General features: G+C 32.2%; 3 protein-coding genes across 8 annotated transcripts; 2 read left to right on the top strand and 1 right to left on the bottom strand.

The window, feature by feature from the left end:
* The first annotated feature begins 8,923 nt into the window (after positions 1–8,923).
* LOC111024341 (transmembrane protein-like protein) lies at positions 8,924–15,853 on the top strand. 3 transcript variants are annotated; one of them, XM_088126544.1, is made up of 15 exons: positions 8,924–9,325; positions 9,875–9,952; positions 10,149–10,207; positions 10,476–10,581; positions 10,974–11,083; positions 11,378–11,446; positions 11,593–12,207; positions 12,852–13,381; positions 13,483–13,547; positions 13,711–13,790; positions 13,876–13,980; positions 14,185–14,324; positions 14,413–14,541; positions 15,222–15,374; positions 15,451–15,853. In XM_088126544.1, exons 1-15 carry the CDS (start codon positions 9,163–9,165, stop codon positions 15,611–15,613), a joined length of 2,565 nt encoding a protein of 854 aa, XP_087982670.1. In that variant the 5' UTR covers positions 8,924–9,162; the 3' UTR covers positions 15,614–15,853. The 3 variants fall into 3 exon arrangements, with proteins under 3 accessions (XP_087982670.1, XP_087982671.1, XP_087982672.1); XM_088126545.1 differs by lacking the exon at positions 9,875–9,952; XM_088126546.1 differs by lacking the exons at positions 9,875–9,952; positions 10,149–10,207.
* A 64-nt stretch (positions 15,854–15,917) lies between these two features.
* Positions 15,918–19,050, bottom strand: LOC111024342 (Pentatricopeptide repeat (PPR-like) superfamily protein). 4 transcript variants are annotated; one of them, XM_088126549.1, is made up of 3 exons: positions 18,616–18,731; positions 16,987–18,259; positions 15,918–16,283 (listed from the first exon to the last, which is right to left on the bottom strand). In XM_088126549.1, the coding sequence occupies exons 1-2, from the start codon at positions 18,619–18,621 to the stop codon at positions 17,060–17,062; spliced, it is 1,206 nt and encodes a 401-aa protein (XP_087982675.1). In that variant the 5' UTR covers positions 18,622–18,731; the 3' UTR covers positions 15,918–16,283; positions 16,987–17,059. The 4 variants fall into 4 exon arrangements, with proteins under 4 accessions (XP_087982675.1, XP_087982674.1, XP_022157684.1 ...); XM_088126548.1 differs by having other exon boundaries at positions 18,484–18,621; XM_022301992.2 differs by having other exon boundaries at positions 16,987–19,049.
* A 1,102-nt stretch (positions 19,051–20,152) lies between these two features.
* LOC111024348 (MATE efflux family protein) lies at positions 20,153–24,578 on the top strand. The gene is made up of 7 exons (XM_088126634.1): positions 20,153–20,403; positions 20,489–21,114; positions 22,365–22,421; positions 22,493–22,731; positions 22,898–23,016; positions 23,671–23,757; positions 24,368–24,578. The coding sequence occupies exons 1-7, from the start codon at positions 20,299–20,301 to the stop codon at positions 24,434–24,436; spliced, it is 1,302 nt and encodes a 433-aa protein (XP_087982760.1). The 5' UTR covers positions 20,153–20,298; the 3' UTR covers positions 24,437–24,578.
* The last annotated feature ends 217 nt before the right edge of the window (positions 24,579–24,795 follow it).

A 24,795-nucleotide genomic window follows, 5' to 3' on the forward strand; every position in this document is an offset into this window, starting at 1 on the left:
TGACTCTTGTACTTTTAAAAAAGTGACCATTGATCTCTTTATTTTCATTTTATCACATATATTTATCAAACTTTCAACATGAGACTCAATTCATTAACTTTCTTGAAATGCAAGCATAAATTTGTCTTCAAGGGTTTCCATTATGTAATAAAAATTGTGTAAAAATTTTACAAATAAGTATGTGTAGAACCATAAATTTTGGGTCAATCATAAATGGCCACGTCATTATTGACAAAACTATATTTTATTTGGGGATTATAAATTCTCCCTAAATTAAAATTAAATGACGAAAATGCCAAGTGTCTTTCATTGGGTCATTTGGATTGGTTTTAATTAGTCGAATTTGGCCATATAAAATTAGGCCCTGTTCGATTCAGTTCACAAATCCTTTGGATGGTATTTTGGCCCAAAACCTAGATTACAATAAGACCATTACTAGGTATGTTTGCCATATATCAGGAAGATGGTGGATTGATATTTAAAAAAGTTTAAATCCACTTAAAGAATTGGGCCGGATCCAAAATCACCAAAGCTCAAACTATGGGTTGGATCCAAAATCATCCAAGTCCATACCTTTTGAAGTTAAATTGGGCCCATGACCCAATTCATTGGTTTTGTACAAAATAACCCAAGCTCAATCTCATTAAGCCTATGGAAACCTCTATAAATAGAGGGGACCTCCTTAATTTTCAGGATTCAGAATTTCAGAATGGAGAGGATTCACACCAATTGAAGACTCTTTAAAACTTAAGATTCGAAGACCAACTTGAAAACTTTCAAAGAATCAACTTCACAAAATATAATTTCTAATGAAATTTAAGGAAATTTCGTGTGAAAACAGTACTAAAATGGTCACTTTTTAAAAGTACAATGATTAATTTAGTCATTTTGAAAGTACATTGACAAAAATAAATAAAAATTGAAATTACATAGATAAAAAATAAACCAAAGTCCGAAATTTCCAGACCAAAAAAAGTATTTAAACCTTATATTCTTATTTTATGTTAAGTTGGAGCTCTAGCCCGATTCATACCTTAAGGCTATGTTTGGTAACATTCATTTTTCTTGTTTCTAGTTTTCAATTTTATTTAAAATCAAAACATTTAACAACTATTTAGGTTGCTCGTTCCTCATTTTTCAGAAACATTCTCAAAATTGTATAGATATTTTGGAAACAACGAAAAACAAGTTTCGGGTTCCAATTTTCCAATTTGTTCCAACGTAAATAAAAATATTATTTTATCATTATTGAATCCATGAGTGTTGGATCATGCACTTCAATTTTTATTTATTAAAAAAAGAAACACAAACAAGAGAAAGAAACATTACCAAACGGACCTTAAGGTGTCCGAGTCTGATCTTTTTTTTTTTTGCCTAGGGGAGATTTAAAACAAAAAAAATGTTAGAAATTTTAATTTTTTTAAGATTATAGAGTACTCAAAATAAAAAATAAAAAAATAATTGTTAACGAACCCGCTCAACTTTAAATGATGACATATAATCCTTTTCAAAAAAACAAAAAAGGAAAAAAAATAAAAGTATTTTTCATATGTAGAAAAATACTTAGATACTTACCGATCGGATGATATTTTCATATCCATTGAATGAAGAAAAAAACTTAGGTGCTCACGGGTTAGATTCCATTTTTGGTGACCATTAATTTTTTTACAAGTAGGAGCGAAAAATGAAGAAAAAAAAATTATTCTTTCTATTTTTCAAAACTACCAAATTTTTCTTAGTAATCAATGATTAGAAAATAGGTGTTAATCGATAAACATTTAAAATTTGTTCCAAGTCAAACATTATAATATTAGAAGTAGATTTTTGTAGAAATTTTTTGAGTTTCGAGACATTTATATATTTAAAAGTAGATGTTGTGCATTAATATGTTTAATTTTTTGGGGCATGAAATTGATGAGATATTAAGGAAAAAAAAAATCTACCCTGATTTTTTGTTAAAATTAGGGAGAAATGCGAAAATTTCAACTAGAAGTAAAAATTACAATATTTATTTAAATTCAGAGTTTAAACTCATTTTATCAAGTTGAAAGGTAAAGTTTTTTTCATCAAATATTGATGTGAAATGTATAAATTTTTTAAAAGTTAAATAACTTTGAAAAAAATATAAACTTCAAACATTTTTTTTCTATGAACGCTAACGTTTTAAATATTTGTTATGAATTTTTTACTTTATACTTTTTAGAAATATCATCAATATTGGCATTTAATTGATATTTTAATCCATATATATTTCCATAAAATTGAGATTTCCACATTTCTATCGACATTAACAATTAAAATCTTGCCTCAAATTTATTTGAATTGAATCAAACCCCGAGCTTATAATAAATTTTGAAAAAAATATTTATTTTACTTATGATACAATTATATAGGTAGACATTTATTTTATTTTATTTTTTCATTCAATATTATATTTTGATTATTTGTTCTCTAACCTTTTTTTCTTTTTAGTTTTTGAAGTATAATTTATCATAACATAAATTTAAATTGAGTTATCAATTCTAATTCAAAGTTTGGAAATAAGTAAATAGGTGTCCAAGAGATTAATATTTTATCTTTTGAAAACAAAAATTTGAATAAGTGACCTGCATAATCCAACTAACACAATCTAAATATATTATAATTTGGTTGAGTTCATTATTCATTGAGGGTTATTTGAGTTGAGTATAATTGGAACATGAACCATTAGATTGGATCTGAAAGGTATCTCTCAACTCAACCCCACAAAACACCCTTATAAATAAATGAAAGAATTATCACTTAATCAAGGAGAGATTTGACTACTAAAATATAAGTATTGGTTTCTTTGTGATTCTTCCTATTGGGATTGGTTGAGTCAAATCGATGTTAGAGCAAGTCAGGGACTAGTCGAGATGGGTTGGGAGGAAGAAGGATAGAAAAAGGTAATTGGGCGCTGCTAGGGACAAGGCTGCGGCGCTGCAATGAAATTTCAGAAAAAAAACGGTGCGTGTTATGAATAACGCTGACATGTTCGCAGCGTTGAGACGCTATGTTGCGGGTAACATCTCAATAAAAGCGTTGCTTTACTTTTGCTTTAGGGTAGCCATGTGAACAAAACATTGCAGCGGACAGAGACATGTTTTGTGTGACAATTCAGAGACAACAGCTTGAGTATTGGTGGCATAGAAATGGTCAGATTCGAGATTGTCATCTTAGGGTAATTTAGATCTTGATTATTGTGTGAGTATTTTTCATTCATGTACCTAGGTATATTGTGTTTAAATACTTAGAAGCTAGGGAGCTTGTTTTGGAACTTCTAGACAGTGAATATAGGGATATAAATTATAGTGCTGGTATCCAATCTAATTTTAGTGGAACTCGAGCGGAAAACTCGACGTAGCCCACTGTTGTGGTGAACCAGTATAAATTTTTGTATCGTTTCTGCTCTCCCTTAACTTCTCATATATTGTTGTGTGATTGGCTTTGTATATCTGGATAACTGCGGAAAGGAAAATTGTCGGAGCGCCTTAATTTCCCTAACACTTGTTTTCTTCAAATGTAACAAACAGTGATAAAATTAGATAAATTTCCTAAATGCTTTTGATCCAGACATTTCTCACTGTCTCAACTATTCATGGAACATAGATAAGTAGATGAATAATATCCTCCACTTCCGAAAGAAATCAAAGAATTTCGTCTACCTGGCTCGAGCCAGGTTATCACCTCGATCAAAATCTTGCAGCAAATTGAATTGTTTTAGGGTTGTATAAAATTCTTTTAATCGTGTTTCTTCTATTTCATTTATTATAATATTGTCAAATATATATTGTTATATATATTTTTCAATTAATATATTTTTGATAATGAGTATGACTCCACTGATTAAGACAAATATTTCTAATTAAAAGATTCCATTTTTGTACCTCCAGCCCGCATATTATTTTTGTTGATGGGTGATTATGCTCTCTTGGTTCCTCCCGAGGTTCGCACCAAGCTTGATTATCAGAGACTCGAAAACCTGCAAAACCGAACAAGACTAGACCGATGTGACACTTGTCACACGGGATCTGATGCCTAAGTCAGCAAGGGGGAATAGTAGAGTCATAGAATTCAAGGGTCGAATTCGACTTACCTTAGGGTTAGGTGAGTCTAGATGCCTAAGGCATCGTAGGCAACAAAAGAGCGAGGATGTCAGGCTCGGCAATGGGCCGAGCTTGGGTTGGCTCGGCGGCTCGGGTCGACTCGACGGTTGGGCCCGACTCGATTTGGTCGGCCATCTCGTCGATTCTCTTTTGTTTCTTGATTGGTTTGTTTGTCATTTTCCTTCCTACAACAGTTTTAATTAAAAAAGAAATTCCTATGATACAAAATGAGTCTAAGTTAGCTCTCATTTCACAATCAACCAAGGCAATTGCTTACCTAACCCCCAAAATAATAATAATAATCAAAACAAAAGTCAAACTACCTTTAGTACATTTATGCCACTATTATTTTTAAGTATTTACTTCTAAATTTATCTGTTTTCAAAATAAAATTTTGCTTAATGAAAATGAATAGTAAATACAATTAAACAGTAAATTGTAATGAAGTAGATATTTATTAATTTTTGTTTTTAGTATTGGGTTTTTTGTATAGGTCCCATCATTTTTTCTTTTTTGGGATTTAACAATTTTTCGATTTTTCTTGTTTCAATGTTACTTAAAGTTTGATGTTTAAATCTTAAAATTTGATTTAAATCCTCTTGATCTTCAAACTTTTGAATATTATATCTTAATTATAAAAAAGTATATTAATTTTTATAACTTATTTTTTGGTATAGGGCGGCACTTTTTACTTGGTTTATTAGATAAGTACAAAAATATATATATATATATTCAAAAGATAAGTAAAATATTTGAATACTTCAAATTTTGAGTTTCCTAAGAAATTTAATTTTTGTTAAATAATTAATAAAAATTAATACCAAAATCTATTTAAATTTTATCTTTCTAATATTTTTATTTTTGTACATTTGTGTCAGTATAATATCACATCAAAATAAATATAAAAAAAAAAGTGTCTGTTTTTAAATGGGAATTGAATTAAAATTTTCCATCCATGATGATCATTTTATTTTTTAGAGGTGGTTATCAAAAATCTATTTTTATTTTTAAAATTTAGTTAAGATTTTAGAATATTTTTTTTAGTACATTTCAAAAATAATAATAGACACTAGAGATAATACTCTCATGGGAGGCGCCACCAAATTTTCTATCCACCACCAAATTTTTTATGCCTAATTTAAATTTTACGTCCAATTTTATCTATTATGCTTGAAATAGTGATGTCAACGTGGATATCTCAATTTACGGAAATATTGATGAAAATATCGGTAAAATATTCGTGTAAATGGATATTTCTATAAAGGTTATAAAAATATTTTTTTTACAATTTCTAAATAAGTTAAAAATGATTAATATTACTGTTATGTCTATATTATTGATATTTTGTTGGAATTTTCCATATTTTGTCGATCTTTTTGCAATATTATAGAAATGTCTATTTACCCATCATTTTAATGTCGAACCCATCAATATAGAGAAATGTTGTTGGATATGTCGACATGTTGACGAATATTTAATATAATGATGCCAAAATGCTTAGCAGTAATTGACATCTATTCTTTTATTTGAATTTGGAAGTTTGAACCTTCGTACCTCTAATTTATTATCTAAAAAAAATTTAATGGTAGGCAACATGAGTTTTATCCCATTGATATATACATACGTACGAGTAACAATTAATTTTTTTTTTTGCCAACTAATCAATAAAGGTGTGTTGGAAACATGATTTTATGATGCGGCTTTATAAATTATCTCTTGAATCATAAATTATTCGCTAATCTAAGTATAGTTAAACTAATTAAGACATGTATCATTGAATTACTCGCTAATCTAAATATACTTAAGCTAATTAAGACATCAAAGAAATGCTATTACTCTCATTTCTTGCTCTCTCCTAAGATTTGCTTCCTTTTTGTTTTTTTTTCCTCTTAGTTCGATATTTCATCGTTCTTTCACAAATTTTCTCTCACCACTTCTCACTCGTTCCTCACAATCCACCACACGGTTTTCTATTTTTATTTATTTATTTTTTTTCTTCCACTTACCATAACTTTTTCATCTTCTTCTTTTCTTTTTTATTTTTAATTTTTTTTATTTAAGACATGTATCAATAAAATACTGTGAGTTTCAATTACAGCCAACGTATTGTTTAACTAAAAAAAAACAATAAATTCAAGAGATAAATTTTATAAAGAAATTGAAAGAGACTACTTGATGTGAAAGGGTAAAAGCAAGCACCAACGAAAACTCTCTTTATCAAATAATTTCTTTTCAAAATGACTTTATCTTTCCTTAATCGCTTTCTCCAAACACTATTTTGATTCTTGTCAAAATAATAATTAATAATAATATTATTACTATTATTGTGAATATTTTATTTATCCCTTTGCAAAAAAAAAAACAAAAAAACAAAATAAGAATATTTTATTTATCATCAAAATATCTTTGGACTTTTCCATACATTTCCTTTTATTGATAATACTTTATTATGTCAATCTCTTAGATTTAAATCTATTTTTGCGTTGAAATAAAAAAAATAAGGAAAAGAAAAGAAAAGACTACTATTTTTTCCAACTGCAGCATAGTTTAACAAATTCAAATAGTATTAATTTTAGGACAAAATATATTTTTCATCTTTAAGATTTCCTGAGTATCTAAAATCAAAGTTTAAAAAGCATATTTTCAATTTTTGAAATTTGATAAATTTAAATGATCGCTAAATTTATAAGAAATTATACTAAATGACATAAAATAAATATGTACTCCCAAAAGTAATTTTTGATTGGTCTCTGTTATAAATTTGCAATTTATGCAATTTTGTAAAATTTTAAAACTAATACTATATATATGAATAAAAATACAATCCTATATATAAAAATACATATTCTTAGATACCAATTTCATTGAAATTGAGCTAAGATCATATTGACACAATTAAAATATTAATTTCGTGTGAACGCACAGCGAAATAACGGTTTCTATCTTTCTAACTATTCTTAAAAAGAATAATGTATGTTTATTTTATTTTAATAATATAGTACTTTCAGTAATATTTTAAGTTGACCATTTCACTTAAAAAGAAGAAAAAAATTGAATAATGTAGTAATATAAAAATGAACTAATCTAAAAATATTTGTTATTAATGATTTAAATAATATTTTTTAGAATTATTGTTAAAAAAATGAAGCGAGCATTTTAGGTCATTAATATTTTAACTACAAAACTATATTCAAACGGTTACTTTTAATAATCCTAAGATTCTCATAAAATTACAAAACCCAATTTCCAAACATTTGATTCTCCTCTAATTTGTCCATAAATAAAAAAGGGAAAAAAAACTTCAGCAGTTTGTTTGTGAATTTTTTATTTTTTATTTTGTAAAGATTGTACTTGCTTAATAGCCTTTTTTAATTTCACATTATACTGCAACCGAAATTTTAAAATAAAAAAAAATTCAAATACATTTTTGTAGACAAATATATATATATATATATATATATATATATATTATTTTTAACTTTGAAAGTTGACCGAGAATTTAAATATATTTTACAATAAAACACATATCCATGGTTATTAAGTTTTTTTTTTAATTTTGTTTTTATAATACAAGTATATATCTCTTTTATAGATTAGAGGTTCAAATATTTTCGATCATTATAATATAATAATATATAGTTTTTTACAAATTTAATTTTAAAAACATAAATATAGAAAATCTAAAGTTTAAATCTCTCATACATTCAATTTTCATTGAATTTTGTCACACCTTAATAATAAAATCTAAAAGTTTTAAATATTGATATCAATAGAAATGTTATTGTCTTGATTTTATGAAAATGTTAAGGAAATATTGATAAGATGGGGATGTCAATGGATATTTATGAAAAAAATTATATATAAAAAATTACAAATATTTAAATCAACAAATAAGCATTTCACGCTTTGAAATATATTACAAATTATTAATATTAACATTATGTCCACATGTATATATTTTTTGAGAAAACATTAGGTCCATATTAGTTATATTTTGTTGATGTTTTTATATTTATCGATTTCTTTGCAATACTATGGAAATATTGATTCACATAGATATTGAACCCAATGAACATATGAAAATGACAAGGAATATCGACATGATGGAAATTTAAAAAAATTCAAAAAATCTCCTCCCCTACAGGTTGGAGGTTGGATTCCCATATCCCCAAATTGTTGTACTAAAAAACGGTCTCCCACAAAATCTTGAAATTTTAGGTGGGTTTGATGGATAATCAGAAAACAAGATTATTTGTTTTTAATGTTTCGTATTTGACAGCAAATTTGAAAATTGAATCTCAATCTAAAATTTTGTTTATATATTCGTAAACAAGCAATTATCACTTATGAACTAAATATTTAGTGTAAAATAATATTATTAATTTATTAACATTTTTGTTAGAAGTTTTGTATAACTATTAGTGTAAAATTAATATTATTAATTTATTAACATTTTTGTTATAAGTTTTGTATAACTATTATTTTAAAATATTGTATATTTTTAGTACAATTTTAAAATATTGTATAATTTAGAATATATATTTTAACAAAATGAAATGGATTTATAGCATGACATAAAATAATTAAAATTTTTGTCTTTCTTTTAACCACGACAGCGAGTATTGACTGAATTCATTTGATACAGTAAAGGTGTTAATCAATTTATCGACAAGAAATGTAATTTAATATTAAAATTAGAGCGCGTGACCACCACGCATCCAGAGCGCGTGGGCTTCAACAAACTCGGTCGTGATCCCAGTCAACTTTAAACTTCGAAGTCTAAACGCCAAAAAGAAGAGGAAAAAAAAAAAAGAAAACCAGAGGCTCTCTCCTTAAGAAGAAGAAGAAGAAGAAGAAGAAGAAGAATTTTCAAAGCAGCAAAAAAAAAAGGAGGGAGCCATTGATCTTTCAGTGCTCCATGATGCGAATAACCCAAAATTTCCATCGTTTCATCTTTTAGAATCCTGCTCCCCCCTTTTCCCCCACAATCGCATAATCCTTCAGCAGCCGAATTATTCAAAGAAGAAGAAGAAGATTGATGGCTTCGAATTCGATTCTCTACACTCTTGTCTGTTTGATTCTATGTCTTTTCATTGGCCGCTCTCATTCGTTCCAATTCCATGATTTTTCTACTTTCACAGTCTCCAGCCTTACGTACCCTGATACCCAGTTGCAGCCATTTCAGCTTCGGTATTTTAGAGGTGCGTGTTTTTATTGTTTTGTAAGGATTTGATTGCGATTCTCTGCTGTTGATTGAGTGATTGGTTGCTTCGTGATGTCAACTTCTTAGACAAATTGTGGAGTTATTTGTTCTTTCTTTGTTTGTTTGCTTGTTGTTTGCCAGTGGAGTAGTTGCTTTGCTTCCGACTTTGGTGTTTTATTTGATCATTTTGTGTGTTTATGCTGTGAAGTGATTACTGGGTCGACGTCAGGTTTTTGAAATTGAGTTGGGGTTTTGTTGAATTCATTAATTACTTTGGAATTTTGTGGAATTTCGTTATCTCGTTTGCTGTTGTTTTCTGGGTACGTGTCGATTTCGTGATTTGGTGTTGAATTCTGCTGCGTTTTTAGTTTATGATTTGGTTTTCTTTGAATACACCACCATTGAGTTTTATGTTGTCCTGAATTTTGAGCTCTACTTGTTTGTGTTGCTGATTTCTGTCTGGAATAAACTATCGATCTTCAACAATATAAATGAAAAATTTGAGTTGATTAAACAATGGAGCTGATGTGCTCTAATAAAAAATCAGGTCTCTTTCTGCGGTTAACAGGGGAGACGAGGATAAAAGGGTCTTGGGAAAGCATTCTGCAAGCCATGTTTAACTGTGGTCTCTTGATTAGGAATTAGGGTTTTGTTTGTAGAAAGTTTTCATTTATTATTTTCCAACCTTTTTAGTTAGCAAATTGATGTTTTGTGCTTTTAGATCTTAGGTATCAAGGAGTTTGGTGTGTTGTTTGAGGTAAGTATACGAAATTTCTTCTTTTCAGCGTTTAATTTTGTTCTTTTTTTTTTCCCTGTTCCAGTTGAGTTGCCGCCATGGTTCTCATCATTGTCTATTTCATTGAACTCAGATGTAGATCTTGTAAGTACGCATACCAAGTTTGAGTTTGAAAATATAACTATTTAAACTCCGATATCTGACGATTGTCCTGTGACTTCAAGTGTCCCGTCTGATTTTTATTTTTTTCACTCTGAATTATTTTGACTCTGCTGCTGCAGTTGTAGTCCAGAATTGTTTTATACTAAAAAACTTTATGCTACATTTGCCCTGGAATGTGATTTAGCTGTTAATAAGCAATCTCTCTTAGTCTCTTGGTTTTCCTGTTTCTTACTGTGCAAATTGTTTTCAGGACATCGCGAGCGTAAGAAAGATACCAAAGCGTGCATTGCCTATAATTTGCTTCAGAGATGGCAGCCCCCCGCTGCCGGATGCTAACACTTCCTTAATAGATTCAGGTTGTTTGAGTTAGCTACAACTTAAAATAAGCTTCATGTAGTTCTAGTTTGTCTGGATTTATTCTTCTTAGCCTTTTGTTTTACGTTGAACATTTTATTTCCTGGATTTATTACTTTTTAAGGTTGTTATTTTTTTCCTTGGGAGGCTTAAAACACATTTTTCTCAAAATCAAATCTGGGACTGGGAAGATAGGTGCTAATCACTTCAAATTCTGCTAACAGTTCTAGGCTATGGGGGCTCTGTCCCCAGTTTTGACGTACATTACTTCCACAATTTGACTTTCAATTGTCTTTGATTTAATGGAAAACGTACATGTCACTTCTCTGATATGTAGACAGTCTTCAGAATGATTTTATTTCAAGTGGTTCTTGAAAGTTCTCTCCTGCAACAGGGTTAGCTCTTTTGACCAACATTTCGATTGAGGGAATACAAGGCCATCAAAATGCGGAGCAATGCTATCCAATGCAGCGATATATCGAAGTAAAGTTGACTAATGAGCAGGTATATCAATAATCTTTTTTTTTTTTTCCAATTAAAAGTGTAGAGTTCCTCTTTTGGAAATGAAAAGTTCAGAGTAAAATTCAAATATAAATTAATGTCTTGATGCCCTTGTTTGGGTTTCTCTGATAACATGTTTCTTCCATTCTCTATTTTGCTCTTTATGACAATGACTGCGACTTCTCTTGGTTATGGAAACTCCCCAGTTTGAGCTGTTGCTTTTTTTTTTTTTTTTTTTTTCCTCATTCTTTTGGTTGTTTGGCTGGTGAAAACTGATATCTTCTTTTAGTTGTTCAGATATCTCCAGGAGTCTGGTATTTTGGTCTCTTCAACGGCATCGGGTCTTCAAGAACACAATCGAAGATGGTATGCATGAGTTGCAATGAATAAAATTTTTTTGGATTGTTAGTTAGTTGAGTGTATGTGTTTTATTTGTTTCAACGAGCAAAATATCATTTTTTTATGGAACCAAAGGAAATGAAATGACAGAAACTAATCTCCTTGAATTGCAGATCATCCGAGGGCCATCATTTTCTTTCACTGCCAATGTTACAGTGGAAGGGTGTTCGCCCTCTACAATGTTCGGGCAATATTGCAATCAAACAGTTGATCCGCTCTCATGTTATTTATCCGAGGGTCATAATCTTGTCGAAAACGTTTCAGATGCTATGTCATACAACAGATCAGCCGAAAATTTGGTTTTATGCAGGAGTACATTTACAACATCTTGTCTTAGAGATGGTGAACAAAAAATGTACTCTTTGGAGTTGGAAGGTGTTGCAGAAGAGCTGACCATTTCAGCAACAAATGTGAGGCTCAACTTAACACAGTCCAATAACTCTAGTAATGTTAGTGGAATTAGTATGATGTGCTTCGTTCGTCATGGCGCAATTCCTTCGGAAGCCCTGCATGATTATTCTGGTAACTTAAACACAGGCCCTTTGGTTATCCGTTTTCCAAAAGTAGGCCACTGGTATATCTCCATCATGCCTCTGAATCTCTCAAAAGAACTTGGAAGGGTTCCGGTCAACAATTCGAGGGTTTGCTACTCCATGGAATCATACGTGCTTCAATGCCCATATGGAAAGACTGGACCTAATTGTACATGGAACCGATATGTCCTCCAGGTAAGACCATATATAGAAATATAGCCTTTCATGGTTTCATTAGTTTCACTTCCAATAGAGCATTAGTTTGGTTACATACTACTTTCTGAATTGATCTTTTATTTTATAGTTCGTAGTTTAAATGATTGAATTTTGATGTTAAATATTAGTTTGTCCAAAAAAGGATTCTCAGAAATATTTTTCAATATTTAGTAACACTAGTATGAAATAAATATTTCATCACAATATTGAGTATTTGAATTTTATATTAGAAATTGAAACTTCAATGTTGGTTAAACAAAGTATTAATGAAGTAAAGTTGTAAAAGCCACCATTGCTAAATTGCAAATTGAAGGAGAAAAATGGTTTAAAATCGAGATTCGGTATGGGATACATCGTGAAACAAGGAAAAACGAAACTGACTTCTACATTCATCTATGGGTTGTTATTGTAGTGATAAATAAACAGTTTCAGATCTAAGTTTGATGTTGTACCAGTGCAAGTAAACGACCATAATATGAATGTACAAGCCTGATTCATGTTGCTTATATACTTTTCCTGCTAGTATATGAGATCTAAATCCATTTCAATTTAGTGTCTTCCATTTTTCTAAATTCTTGAAGAAATTTTATGGATTCATTAACTGATTGACAAGCTGACTGCAGGCGATTGTCAGAAGAGGTTCATCACCATTCGAATCATATTATATGCCAATCAAAGAACAGTACTTTGAATCGGCGAACTTTGCTATTGAACCTCTTCTAAGCAACTCTTCAAATCATGGAGAGCAAAAGTTTGCTTGGACTTATTTTGTTCTTGATGTTCCTCGGGGCGCAGCCGGAGGAAATATTCACTTCCAATTATCAACTTCTATGACAATGGATTGTGAAGTCTATGCTAGATTTGGTGGATTACCATCTCTTGATAACTGGGATTATTGTTATAAAAACCAAACCAGTAACAGTGGTGGCTCAGCATTCCTTTCCCTCTACAATTCAAGCAATGTAAATATAGATTTCCATATTTTATATGCCAGTGAAGGAACTTGGGCTTTCGGGTTAAGGCATCGAGTCAACAGAAGTCTGGCTGAAGATCAAACTATTATGTCAGTCGTGCTTGAGCGTTGCCCAAACAGATGCTCGTCCCATGGAAGATGTGATTTTGCTTTTGATGCTAGTGGAGTCACATCATATAGGTGAGCTTCATTGACCCCCACGCTGTGTACTTTCATGCTCTCTTCTAGCTATTTAATTTCCCAGCTTGGTAAACTGAATGTCGTTATCGTTTTCCTTCCAGCTATTGCTCCTGCGACCGAAATCATGGAGGCTTTGATTGCAGCATTGAGATTGTCAACCATAAAGGTAAAAGTTACTTCAGCTTAATATTGGATTGCCAATGGCATTGGACAGAAATTCTGAAGTTCCAGAAAATTTTGATTGTGGAATTAGTAGGCTGATAGTATCAACTTATGTATAAACTGTATTCCCCTTCAAACCTGAACCTTTAGCTTGGAACCGATGCCAGGGCACGTGCAGCAATCAATAGCGCTAATTGCATCGAACGCTGCTGCTATTTTTCCCGCCTATTGGGCCCTTCGACAAAAGGTAAATCAAACTACGAGTTTCATTGTTCTTTCCTCTAAATTCCAAAAATATTTTCTTTACAAACCATGAAAGTTTGTTCTTGCAGGCTCTAGCAGAGTGGGTGCTGTTCACCTCAAGTGGGATTTCAAGTGGTTTATACCATGCTTGTGATGTGGGCACTTGGTGTCCATTATCATTCAATGTTTTACAGGTAATTTTTTCTTAATTGCTGATCAGCCATTGCCATTATATATATTTTTTTGGATTATCAGAACATTTTATACAACAATTTCGAACCACCATAGAAATCTAATTCGCTGTGCGATTTTCATGAAAAACCTTGACATGAATTTGACTGTTGTGTTTGTTTGCACGCATTCTGTTATAAAACTCTGATGACCTGATTATTTTTCAGTTTATGGACTTCTGGCTCTCTTTCATGGCCGTCGTTAGCACATTCGTGTACCTGGCAACAATTGACGAAGTTTATAAAAGGGCAATTCATACTGTTGTCGCGATCCTAACTGCTCTCATGGCTATAACCAAGGCGACGCGGTGACTAAAATTATAAACGTGGCCTTCCTTTTAGATGAAAAGAGTAATCGGTTATTGTGATTTGTGACCAAATATTGAACTTCTTCAGGTCTTCCAATATCGTTATTGTGTTGGCAATTGGTGCGCTTGGTCTTCTAGTCGGATGGCTGATCGAGTTATCGACGAAGTATCGATCATTCTCCCTTCCAATGGGAATTTCTTTGAATGTGCTTCAAAGGTGAACATCTTCTTTACATGAGTCATTCACTTATAAGTTATAATTATTAGTATTTTGTACCAGAAACAACTAAGACACTAGGTTAAAAAACACTTTTAGTCTCGATATTTTCATTAAAGTAATAATTTAGTCTCTAAACTTTAATTTGTAACAATTTAGTTCTTGTACTTTAAAATTGGTAACAATTTAATCTCTATAGTTTAAAATTTATAGCGATGTAGTCCCTATCGTAAAAAACCTCATCAAAATTAAGTGTCCATGTTTATTATATAACGATTTAGTCTTTGTAATTTATAAACACATTTGGTTCTTCGTCAGTTTATCGATCTACATATACAAGATTAAAAGTTCAAGAACATGGACCGAAGTGTTACAAACTAAAATCAGGAACTAAATCGTTACTTTAAGTGTCTATCTTTATTATATAACGATTTAGTTTTTGTAATTTATAAACACATTTGCTTTTTCGTTAGTTTATCGATCTATATATATAAGATTAAAAGTTCAAGAATATGGATTAAAGTGTTACAAGCTAAAATCAAGAACTAAATCGTTACTTTAATGATGGTGTATCAACCAAAAGTGTTATTTTAATTAATAGAGGCAATTTAAGGTCGCGTGAGTGAAATTATGGTGTTACCCTTTTGGCCTTCTGAAAGTAATTTATATGCTGAGCACAGATGGGAAGCTATTAAAGCATGGGCGCATAATCTCTTCAAGACTCTCTACAGAAGATACAGATGGGGCTTTATGCTTGCAGGTTTCACTGCATTGGCTATTGCTGCCATCAGCTGGAATTTGGAAACCACTGAAACTTACTGGATTTGGCATAGGTACCACATAACCCCTCTCTCTCTCTCGATCTCTCTCAATCTCTCTCTAAGTTTCGGCTTGTCGAATATTTTGCAGCATTTGGCACTTGACTATCTACACATCGTCATTCTTCTTCCTCTGTTCGAAAGCGAGTGTTTCGAATGGCGACAATTTGGTTGCTGCGAATGGGGAAAATGGAATAAGCTCGAACGTAAATTATGAATTGGCTAGGCAGGATTCGTTGCCTAGAAGAGTATAGGAAGAAGCAGAAAATAGAGGCGATGTTGTAAATTTCGGCCCCGATTGGAGACTTACAGGATATAGCTTTTGAATTATTGCTGTAAATTATTATTCTCTCACAGGTTTGATCTTTCCCTTTCATAATTCTTTCTTTCTTTTTTGGTAGGAAAAATAAGACATGAATTGTGAATATTCTTAACTTAGATTAGAGAGAATGATCCCTCTGATTTGGGGTAAATGAGAAGTAAATTTGATCTTAGAGTTTTATAGTCACCAAATTTGGGAAATGGATTTCCATCCAAATACTTCAACTGTTTCCAAAGTAAACTCAGGAATTTCATGTTATATCAGTACTACCAATGTGCAAATCCAAACTATAATTCATATTAATTCAGTGGCCATTGCTATAGTGTTACACTTTCACTCAACTTCAATTGGTTAGGGAAGTCTTCAGAGACTGGGAGTTGTTGAACACTCATTGATGTTTCAAATTGACCGAAACGTAAAGAAAAGCATCAGTTTGGTGCTTGTTTTAAATTAGGCAAGAATCCAGACTGTTTCAAGATTGTAGACATCAAATATTTCAACGTCTCTGGACCTTTTTCTGCATCTTTGCACCCAAATTGACTCATCCTCATTTTGGGGAAAATTTATCGTCGATGATACGAGCTTTTAGAGCTGTCCAATCACTGAAAATCAATGTGAACAATCAAGTTAATTTAAAAGAAGGTGTCTAACAGTAAATGCTACTTTAAATGGAAGAAATCAAATTGTACAAGTAGTTCTTGAGAACAGAAAGCCTGAAAAGTGAAAAGAAACCAGGGCTCCAAATGAGTATTTCTCAAAATTTCCCCAAATATCAATATAAATTTTCAAGCAATCTGAACTGAATAGGTGTATAAAAATGATACTTCAAATGGAATAATCAAATTGTATGGCTGGTTCTTTTAGAATAAAAAAACCCTAGATGTGAGATGAGCCCTACTTGTGCCCTAAATAGTATCATATTCATTTATATGGCCCATATGTTCCTAAACTATTCAGGAAGTTAACACTAAAAATAAACAATTCTACTATTCCCTTTCTTTCTTTTCCACCTATTTCAAGCCAATAACTAAATTTTTGGATATTCTACTTTAGTTATGAAACTTTGCATAAATAATTATTTTAGTCATAGTTACTATACTTTTTTTTTTTTTTTAAACAAAGTTACTAATTTTTTTATTTGATGATGAATTGCCTAGATGTACAGGAGTTGAAGTCAGATATAGTAGATCTGAGTGTTCAGATTTCATAACGTATTCCAATTTATATTAAATAATTCATGTAAAATCAGTCCACACAAAAATGATATTTTATGCAAACTTTAAAGACCAAAAGTGAATATCTAACCGTTAGTTTTGACGAATATCGAACAGGGATGTGCAATTCCAACAGAAACTTGAGATCAATTGAGCTTCGGCATTCATTCGGGAGCAAGATCGACCTTGGACGCTATCGAAATGTAATCTTTCTTTGTCGTGTTTAGTAACAATCCCACCATCACATAAAGATCTAAAGACTGCGGGTGAGATCTATCACTTGATACGAACAAATGGTTAAAACCAGCAATCTCTATCCAACTATAGCCTGGGGATTTCCGTTCACAACTATCCTTCATAAGTTTGCGCATTCTCGCCACGTCTGACCAGCTACCTTCAGAAGCATACATATTCGACATTAGAGAGTAATTCACAGGTTCTTTTGGCTCTGATGAAAATTCCATGGTCCATTTGGCTAACCTTGGGTTACCATGAGTTCTACATGCCCGAATGAATGCCCCGAAAGCATCTGATCCAGCTTCCTTTGGCACCGATTTCAAAAGATCAAAAGCCTCATCTAGAAGACCCGCTCTACCGATCAGGTCAATGAGGCATGTTAAATGCTCTGAATCGGGAACAATTTGGTACCCATTCGTCATTAAGTTGAAGTAGTGAAGCCCCATGTTTACTAATCCCCCATGACTACAGGCAGAGAGAACTCCAAGAAAGGCAATTCTATCTGGTCTAATGCCATAAGATAACATCTTCTCAAACAACTCAACCGCATCCCTTTCAAGGCCACAGAACGCAAGACCACATATTATCGATGTCCATGTTACCAAATCCGGCTCTGCAATTAAGCTAAAGCATCGTAACGCAGCAGCCACACTACCACACTTAGAGTATGCAGTTATCAAACCATTATTAATCGACAAAAATGCTTCGAAACCAAATTTTAGCAAGCAGGAATGAACTTGCTTCAGCTCACTAGCCCCAGATATAAAGCCACATGAACTCAGCACGCTAGCAAAAGTTAACTCATCCGGACAATAATCTTCCCGAAACATTCTCCCAAACAGTCGCACTGCCTCCTTCCCATCTTCTTGCTGCCCATACCCCACAATCATAGTGGTCCAAGACACAGAATTTTTAGTCGGCATTTCATCTAAAACCTTGCGGGCATTATGTAAACTATTGTTTTTAGCATACATATTTACAAGTGAGCTTGCCACAAGAATATCTAAATCAAATGACTGTTTTATAAGAAGACCATGAATCTGCTTACCCAATTCCCCTGATCCTATAAAATTGCATGAACTGAGCAGGCTGCTGAATGTAAAATCATCACCTCTAAAGCCTTCCAACTGCATCAAATAAAAGATTTCAATCGCCCCTCTCCCCAAATAATTGAAAACATAACAATACAACATCACATTCCACAAAACCAGATCTCTATACAGTATGCAGCCAAAAGCTAATCTTGCATCTTCATATAACCCACATTTTGCATAAAAGTCTACCACAGCACTCCCCACAAAACAATCCAAATCAAACCCAACTTTCATCACAAGACCATGCAATTGCCTACCACTTTCAACATCGTTCAACACAACACAAGACCGCAACAACCCATTAAACGTTACACCATCCGGGTCTACCCTCGCCAGCAACATCTCCTTGAAAAACGAAATATTCGGATGCTGCCTCGTTTTAAACTCACCTCCATACCCACAATCGACAAGCCCACAAATCACCGTGTTCCACGACACAACATTTCGCCTAGACATTTCATCGAACAGTTTCCGTGCATCTTTGAATTTCTTGCATCTGACATATAATCCCAAAACTTTGTTCTGGACAGAGAGTTGATTAACCAAACCCAACTTGATCACGAGGCTGTGAGAGGAACCCGCTGCGGCGGAGGCCTTCAGGGCGTTGAAGGAAAGGGAATGAAGCAGACGAGAACGGCCGAAGTGGGTAGACGGGCAAATCAGCATCGAGGGAAAAGATTCGAGAGATGGAGAGAAGTTCGTAGAGACGCCGGCGGGAAGAATAACGGCGGCGACATCCGGAGAGTACCGCGGTGCAGTTTGAGAGGGAATACAGTGAAAATGGAGGGAGGGGAAACGGTATTCATTAAAAACTAGATTAATACATTCAATTTTTATCGCTAGTCTATTATTATTATTTTTGAAACAAAATTCAATTTTTACCCAAAATGATTCACTGAATTTTTAATTAAATCAAATTAATCCTTTAAATAATGTCAATAGACATTTTAATTCATTTTAGTCTTAATACTCTCAACTTTTTCTATTTTAATTTCTGTATTTTTAAAATGTTTATTTTTATCAGTAAACTTTTAAAAGTAGAGCATCCATTTTTAAAAAATTCTAGCACAACTAGATAATCAACTTTGATCTGATTTTAGGTGTCTATACATACATTTTACAAAACAAAAAATGTCCAAGGTCAATTCCTGTAGGTGTATAATTTCTTCACAATAACTATATTGATAGTTATGATGCAGAAAATGTCAACTAAAAAAAAATAATGTTACTCCAAATATTCTCTGTTCCCGTTCCTCGTCCCCGTACTGTCTCACTTATATATATATACGTACATACATGGTTAAAAAACAATTTATTATTCTCTCTATACATACATACTAAACAAACCATATTCTTCTTTTAACCCTCTAATATATATATAGATGAAGATCAGACGTCTAAATAAAATTTTATTATTAGAAATTAAACAATTAATTAGAAATTTTCTTAAAAGCGGTAAACCCAATTCCAGGAATCCCCGTCGCAATCTCCACGAGATTTCATGGGGAATTTCACACGGATGGTGAACTAAACGCGTCCCGTCCCGAGAATATCCTTAGTAAATATACTTGCAACGAACCAATCTATCACCTTCTTTCAACACAGGTCATCCTAAATTCGTTGCACTAAAAAAAGTAATAATGTAAATCATAGGAACTTCCCAATCCCAACACACCTCCTTCGACCTGTCTCCCTCCCAATGGCCATCCTAAATCACAGGAAACAAATATAAACCACAACCCCAAAAAAAAAAGAAAAAAAGAAAAAAACGCTCCACTTTCCAACAAAGAAAAGAAATTACCGCAGAGAGAGAGAGGAAAAAAAAAAAGGGAAAAATCCGAGCAGAAAAAATAGGGACCAGCAAAGAAGAAAATGGGTGTCCTCCGGCGGCCGGGTTCGACGGCGTGTCGGCGGAGCTGCACGAGGCGCCGTCGGCCCTGATCGAGTCGAGCGAGGAAGATTACGAGGCGGTGAGGACATTGGAGGACGTGAAATACGTGTGCTTCGTGGAGTCGACGAAGCTATGGGGGATTGCGGGGCCCATCGCGTTCAATATTCTGTGTAATTACGGGATGAACTCTTTCACCAGTATCTTCGTCGGCCATATTGGGGATTTGGAGCTCTCCGCCATCGCCATTTCTCTCAATGTCATTGCCAATTTCTCCTTCGGCTTCTTGGTTGGTACTTTCGACCCCAACAACTCGAGAGGATGAATAGATATCATTTATTAATAAAAAAACAAAATACTTCTTTTTTTGGCAGCTGGGCATGGGGAGTGCACTAGAGACGCTATGCGGGCAGGCCTTCGGTGCCGGGCAAGTAAGCATGCTGGGAATTTACATGCAGCGGTCATGGATAATCTTATCAGGAACCTGCATCATCCTACTCCCACTCTACATCTTCGCCACTCCAATCCTCAAGCTCCTCGGACAAGAGCCCGAGATCGCAGACCTCGCCGGGAAATTCTCCGTCCAAATAATCCCGCAGATGTTCTCTCTCGCCATCAATTTCCCCACCCAGAAGTTCCTCCAGGCCCAGAGCCGGGTCGGGATCCTGGCCTGGATCGGGTTCGGGGCTCTGGTCTTCCACATCGGCCTTCTCTATCTCTTCATCAGAGTCTTCGACTGGGGGACCGCCGGCGCCGCGGCCGCGTACGACGTGTCGGCGTGGGGGATCTCCATAGCTCAGGTGGTGTATATTGTAGGATGGTGTACTGAGTGCTGGAAGGGGCTGTCTTGGCTGGCGTTTAAGGACTTGTGGGATTTTGTGAAGCTTTCCATTGCTTCGGCCGTTATGCTGTGCTTGGAGATCTGGTACTTTATGACCATTATTGTCCTTACTGGACATCTTGATGACCCCATCATTGCTGTGGGTTCCCTCTCCATATGGTAATTTCCATATTTGATTAATCTCTTTTCTGTCCTTCACTTTTAGGGTTATTTTTCAAAATCTTTAAGACTTTAAATAATCTATAAGGAACTAAATAGATTCATTATCAAAAGTTAGGGACCAAATAGTAATTTAAGTAATTTTAAATTATGTGTTTAATAAATTTATAAACTTTAAAGGTTAAATTATATATCTTTGAACTTTAAAAACTATCTAACAAGTAATTAAACTTTCAATTTTGTGTTTAACGGGTCCCTAAATTTTTAATTTTGTGTTAAATTTTCAATTTTGTATGATCTAATAGATGCATGACATAGTTGACATTTTATAAAATTCATAGATGTATTGGACACAAAATTGGAAGTTGAAGGTCCTATTAGACAAAAAATTTCAATTTTATGTCAAATAGATCAATTATTTTTAAAAAATATAGTGTCATGGACCTATTAGACACAAAATTGAAAGTTAAAAATATATATATTAGATATTTTTAAAGTTGAGGAATCTATTAAACACAAACTAGAAAATTTAGGAATTAAATTTATAATTTAACCAACTTTAAAAGGTGAGATCTTTAAATTCTTAATGTTATGTCTAATAAGTTCCTAAAACTTTGAAAAAATATTTAATATGTGTTCGAACTTCAATTTTGTGTTTGATAAATTCTTTCAACTTTAAAAAAATAAGTCAATGATCTTTTAAACACAAAATTGAGAGTTTCAAAACTTAATTAGATACAAAACTAAAAATTCATCGATCTATTATATATATTATATATTTTTTATAATTCAGAAATTTATTACACGTCATATTAGTTTTTTTGTTTGTTTGTTTTTTAATTTAATTTATTATTGTTTTTAGTAAGATAAAGAAAAAAAGGCATTTAATAATTATCTTTTTTTTTAATTTAAAATCATAAATGCATTTAATGTCTATTTCTTCTTTCTTGTTTACTCAATTTGAGGTTAAAAAAATTAAAATTTTGCATGAAAAATAATTCATTATGCAACAAGTGATAATTCAAAATCATAAAATAAGGTCTTCTATTTATGTTTGCTAAAAACATGGAGATGACATTTAACTTTGTTTTCCAAAATTTGTATGTAACTGCATCATTTTAGAATTATTTCCTTAGAAATAATAAACAATTAGCAAAGGCAATATACTTGTCAAAATTAAATTTTAAAAGGTAGAAATGAAAAATGCTACAAAAAAACTTTCTAACTTTGTGATATTTAAATCTTTTTAGCATGAATCTAAATGGATGGGAAGGCATGTTGTTTATAGGAATCAATGCAGCCATAAGGTTAGAACTTCAAAAACCCTAACAAAATTCTCCCTAGCCTTCTTGGATTTTTTTTCACTCTCTTTGTTCAGTGTTCGTGTGTCGAACGAACTTGGATTGGGGCATCCAAGAGCTGCAAAGTACTCCGTCATTATCACCATTGTCCAATCGCTATGCATTGGGCTTTTTTTCGGAGCAATTATCCTGGTGACAAAAAACTACTTTGCGGTCATCTTTACCGACAGCAAAGAAATGCAAGAGGCTGTTTCTCGCTTAGCTTTCCTGTTGTGTATAACAATGGTGCTCAACAGCGTTCAACCAGTGATATCAGGTAAGAATATAATATATGTGAAAGAGTGGAGAGGGAAATGCTAAGATATATATAAAACATTAAATTTGTCATAACCTATAAACTTAACACGATCTCATAGCTGGATGTCCTGTGTTGGTACCGTGTAATCTGTCCTAATTATTTTTTTGATGGCCAAAATTTTCAGGTGTGGCTGTTGGAGGAGGTTGGCAAGCTTTGGTGGCTTACATTAACTTGTTTTCTTATTATGTTGTTGGCCTTCCTTTTGGGTTTCTTCTTGGATACAAAACAAGTTTAAGAGTGGAGGTAAAGCCACCATTTCCTAGATCTCATAGATTAAATTTAATCGTTTTGGAGTGTTCGGGTCATGAATTACGCTTTTATAATCAAAGATTAAAAGAAGTCGAACCTATATTTAGTAGGTAGGTTTGCATATTCTAATCAACAATCTGTTAATCTCATGAACTACATGAAAACTCATGTTATAATATGAATTTAGGCTTATAAAGCCCACCTTTCGTATCAATTACCGCAAGGTCCATGTTTCTATAATTTATTCCTCCTACAATTCAACCATAGGTTATACAACATCACCCAAAATATTTTAAAATCACTAGGCAAACATTTCTTTTGAGTCTAGTGATGATTTAACATGATATAAGAACGAAAATTTAAATTCAAATTTAAATATCATTCTCTCCATTTCATATTATTAATGGTTTAATTACCGAACCCTAAATCGTCGTGAAAGTTGTAAATATATTGAATTGACCGTTTATTTGGAAAAAATAAAATTCAATTCCTAGTAAGAAAAAGAGGGGTAATTAGTTAAACATGTTTATATTTTCTCAAAAACCAAAAGCTTCATATAATAAAAGGTTATTCAATTGTAATTTTGTATTTTCCCCCATTTAATGATGTGATCATATTTGGACATTTTTTTCTTTTCTTTTCTTGCAGGGAATTTGGATTGGTATGATATGTGGGACATTCTTGCAGACAATGATTCTCTTGTTTATTGTTTATAAAACCAATTGGAACAAGGAGGTGAGTTTTGCTTTTATTTGTTGGGTAAAATAGTTACTAGCTAACCATTTTTTTAACGATCTCACGTTTGGAAAGATAAAAAATCTAACAAAAGTTTATAAATAAATTATTCATTTAATTGTAAATTGATTTTTGAGATGCACATAAATATCGATATAGTAACAGAATCCAAAAGCTCAAACGAGAATTTGGTCCAACAAAGAAATTGAAAAAAGTTTCATGAATGGTTTTGAAAAATTGTAATTGATGAGAAAATTTTCAAAATAGTTTGATTGACCTCATTATTTTTTTTAACGGAAATTGACATACACAACGCTTATCCTATGTGTACCATGTATATAATTTCTGAAAAAACTAGTTAGATATACAATTTACAACCAAAAGATCAAGTATTTCGAATTAGTTTTATAACATAAAAATATGATTTATAAGATAGGAAAAAAAAAGTTAATCATAATATACTAATTTGAACATAATTCTACTAATGGAGACATATATATCATATTTTTATGGTACAATAAAAAATCACTTTTCTTTTTTATTATTAGAATTTTTTGACATCTAAAGAAAAAAGATGATTGTAATGATTAAAATATATCTATTTTTTCAGGTAGAACAGACCTCAGAAAGAATGAAAAGGTGGATGGGGAAGGATGCACTACCATCTGATCCAACATGAAGATATTGGCTCTTTAACCTTTGGAAGAGCCAATTTAAATTCAGACATTTTTTTTAGTTTAATAATTATAGGAACGAGAGATTCGATCATTGATATTAATATCAGTAATAGATGTCTATTTAAACTAGGTTTCCAATTGAAATTCGACTTTATTTATTTATTTATTATCTTAAAATTGTAAACTTCTATATATTTATAATTTATATTTCTTTACCTTTTTTAAGATATGAAAAAGTTAGGCTCTTTTCATTTTTATTTTTTAAAATAAAAAAGTTAGTTCAAACATTGATTGAAAAATCGAACCATGTTACCCATTCTAATATTTAATTTTAACGATGTTATTAAAGATTTGTGAAACG

This window comes from Momordica charantia (genome assembly GCF_013281855.1).
Source record: "Momordica charantia cultivar OHB3-1 chromosome 7 unlocalized genomic scaffold, Mcharantia_2.0 BLBB01000007.1, whole genome shotgun sequence".
Classification (NCBI taxonomy): Eukaryota; Viridiplantae; Streptophyta; class Magnoliopsida; order Cucurbitales; family Cucurbitaceae; genus Momordica; species Momordica charantia.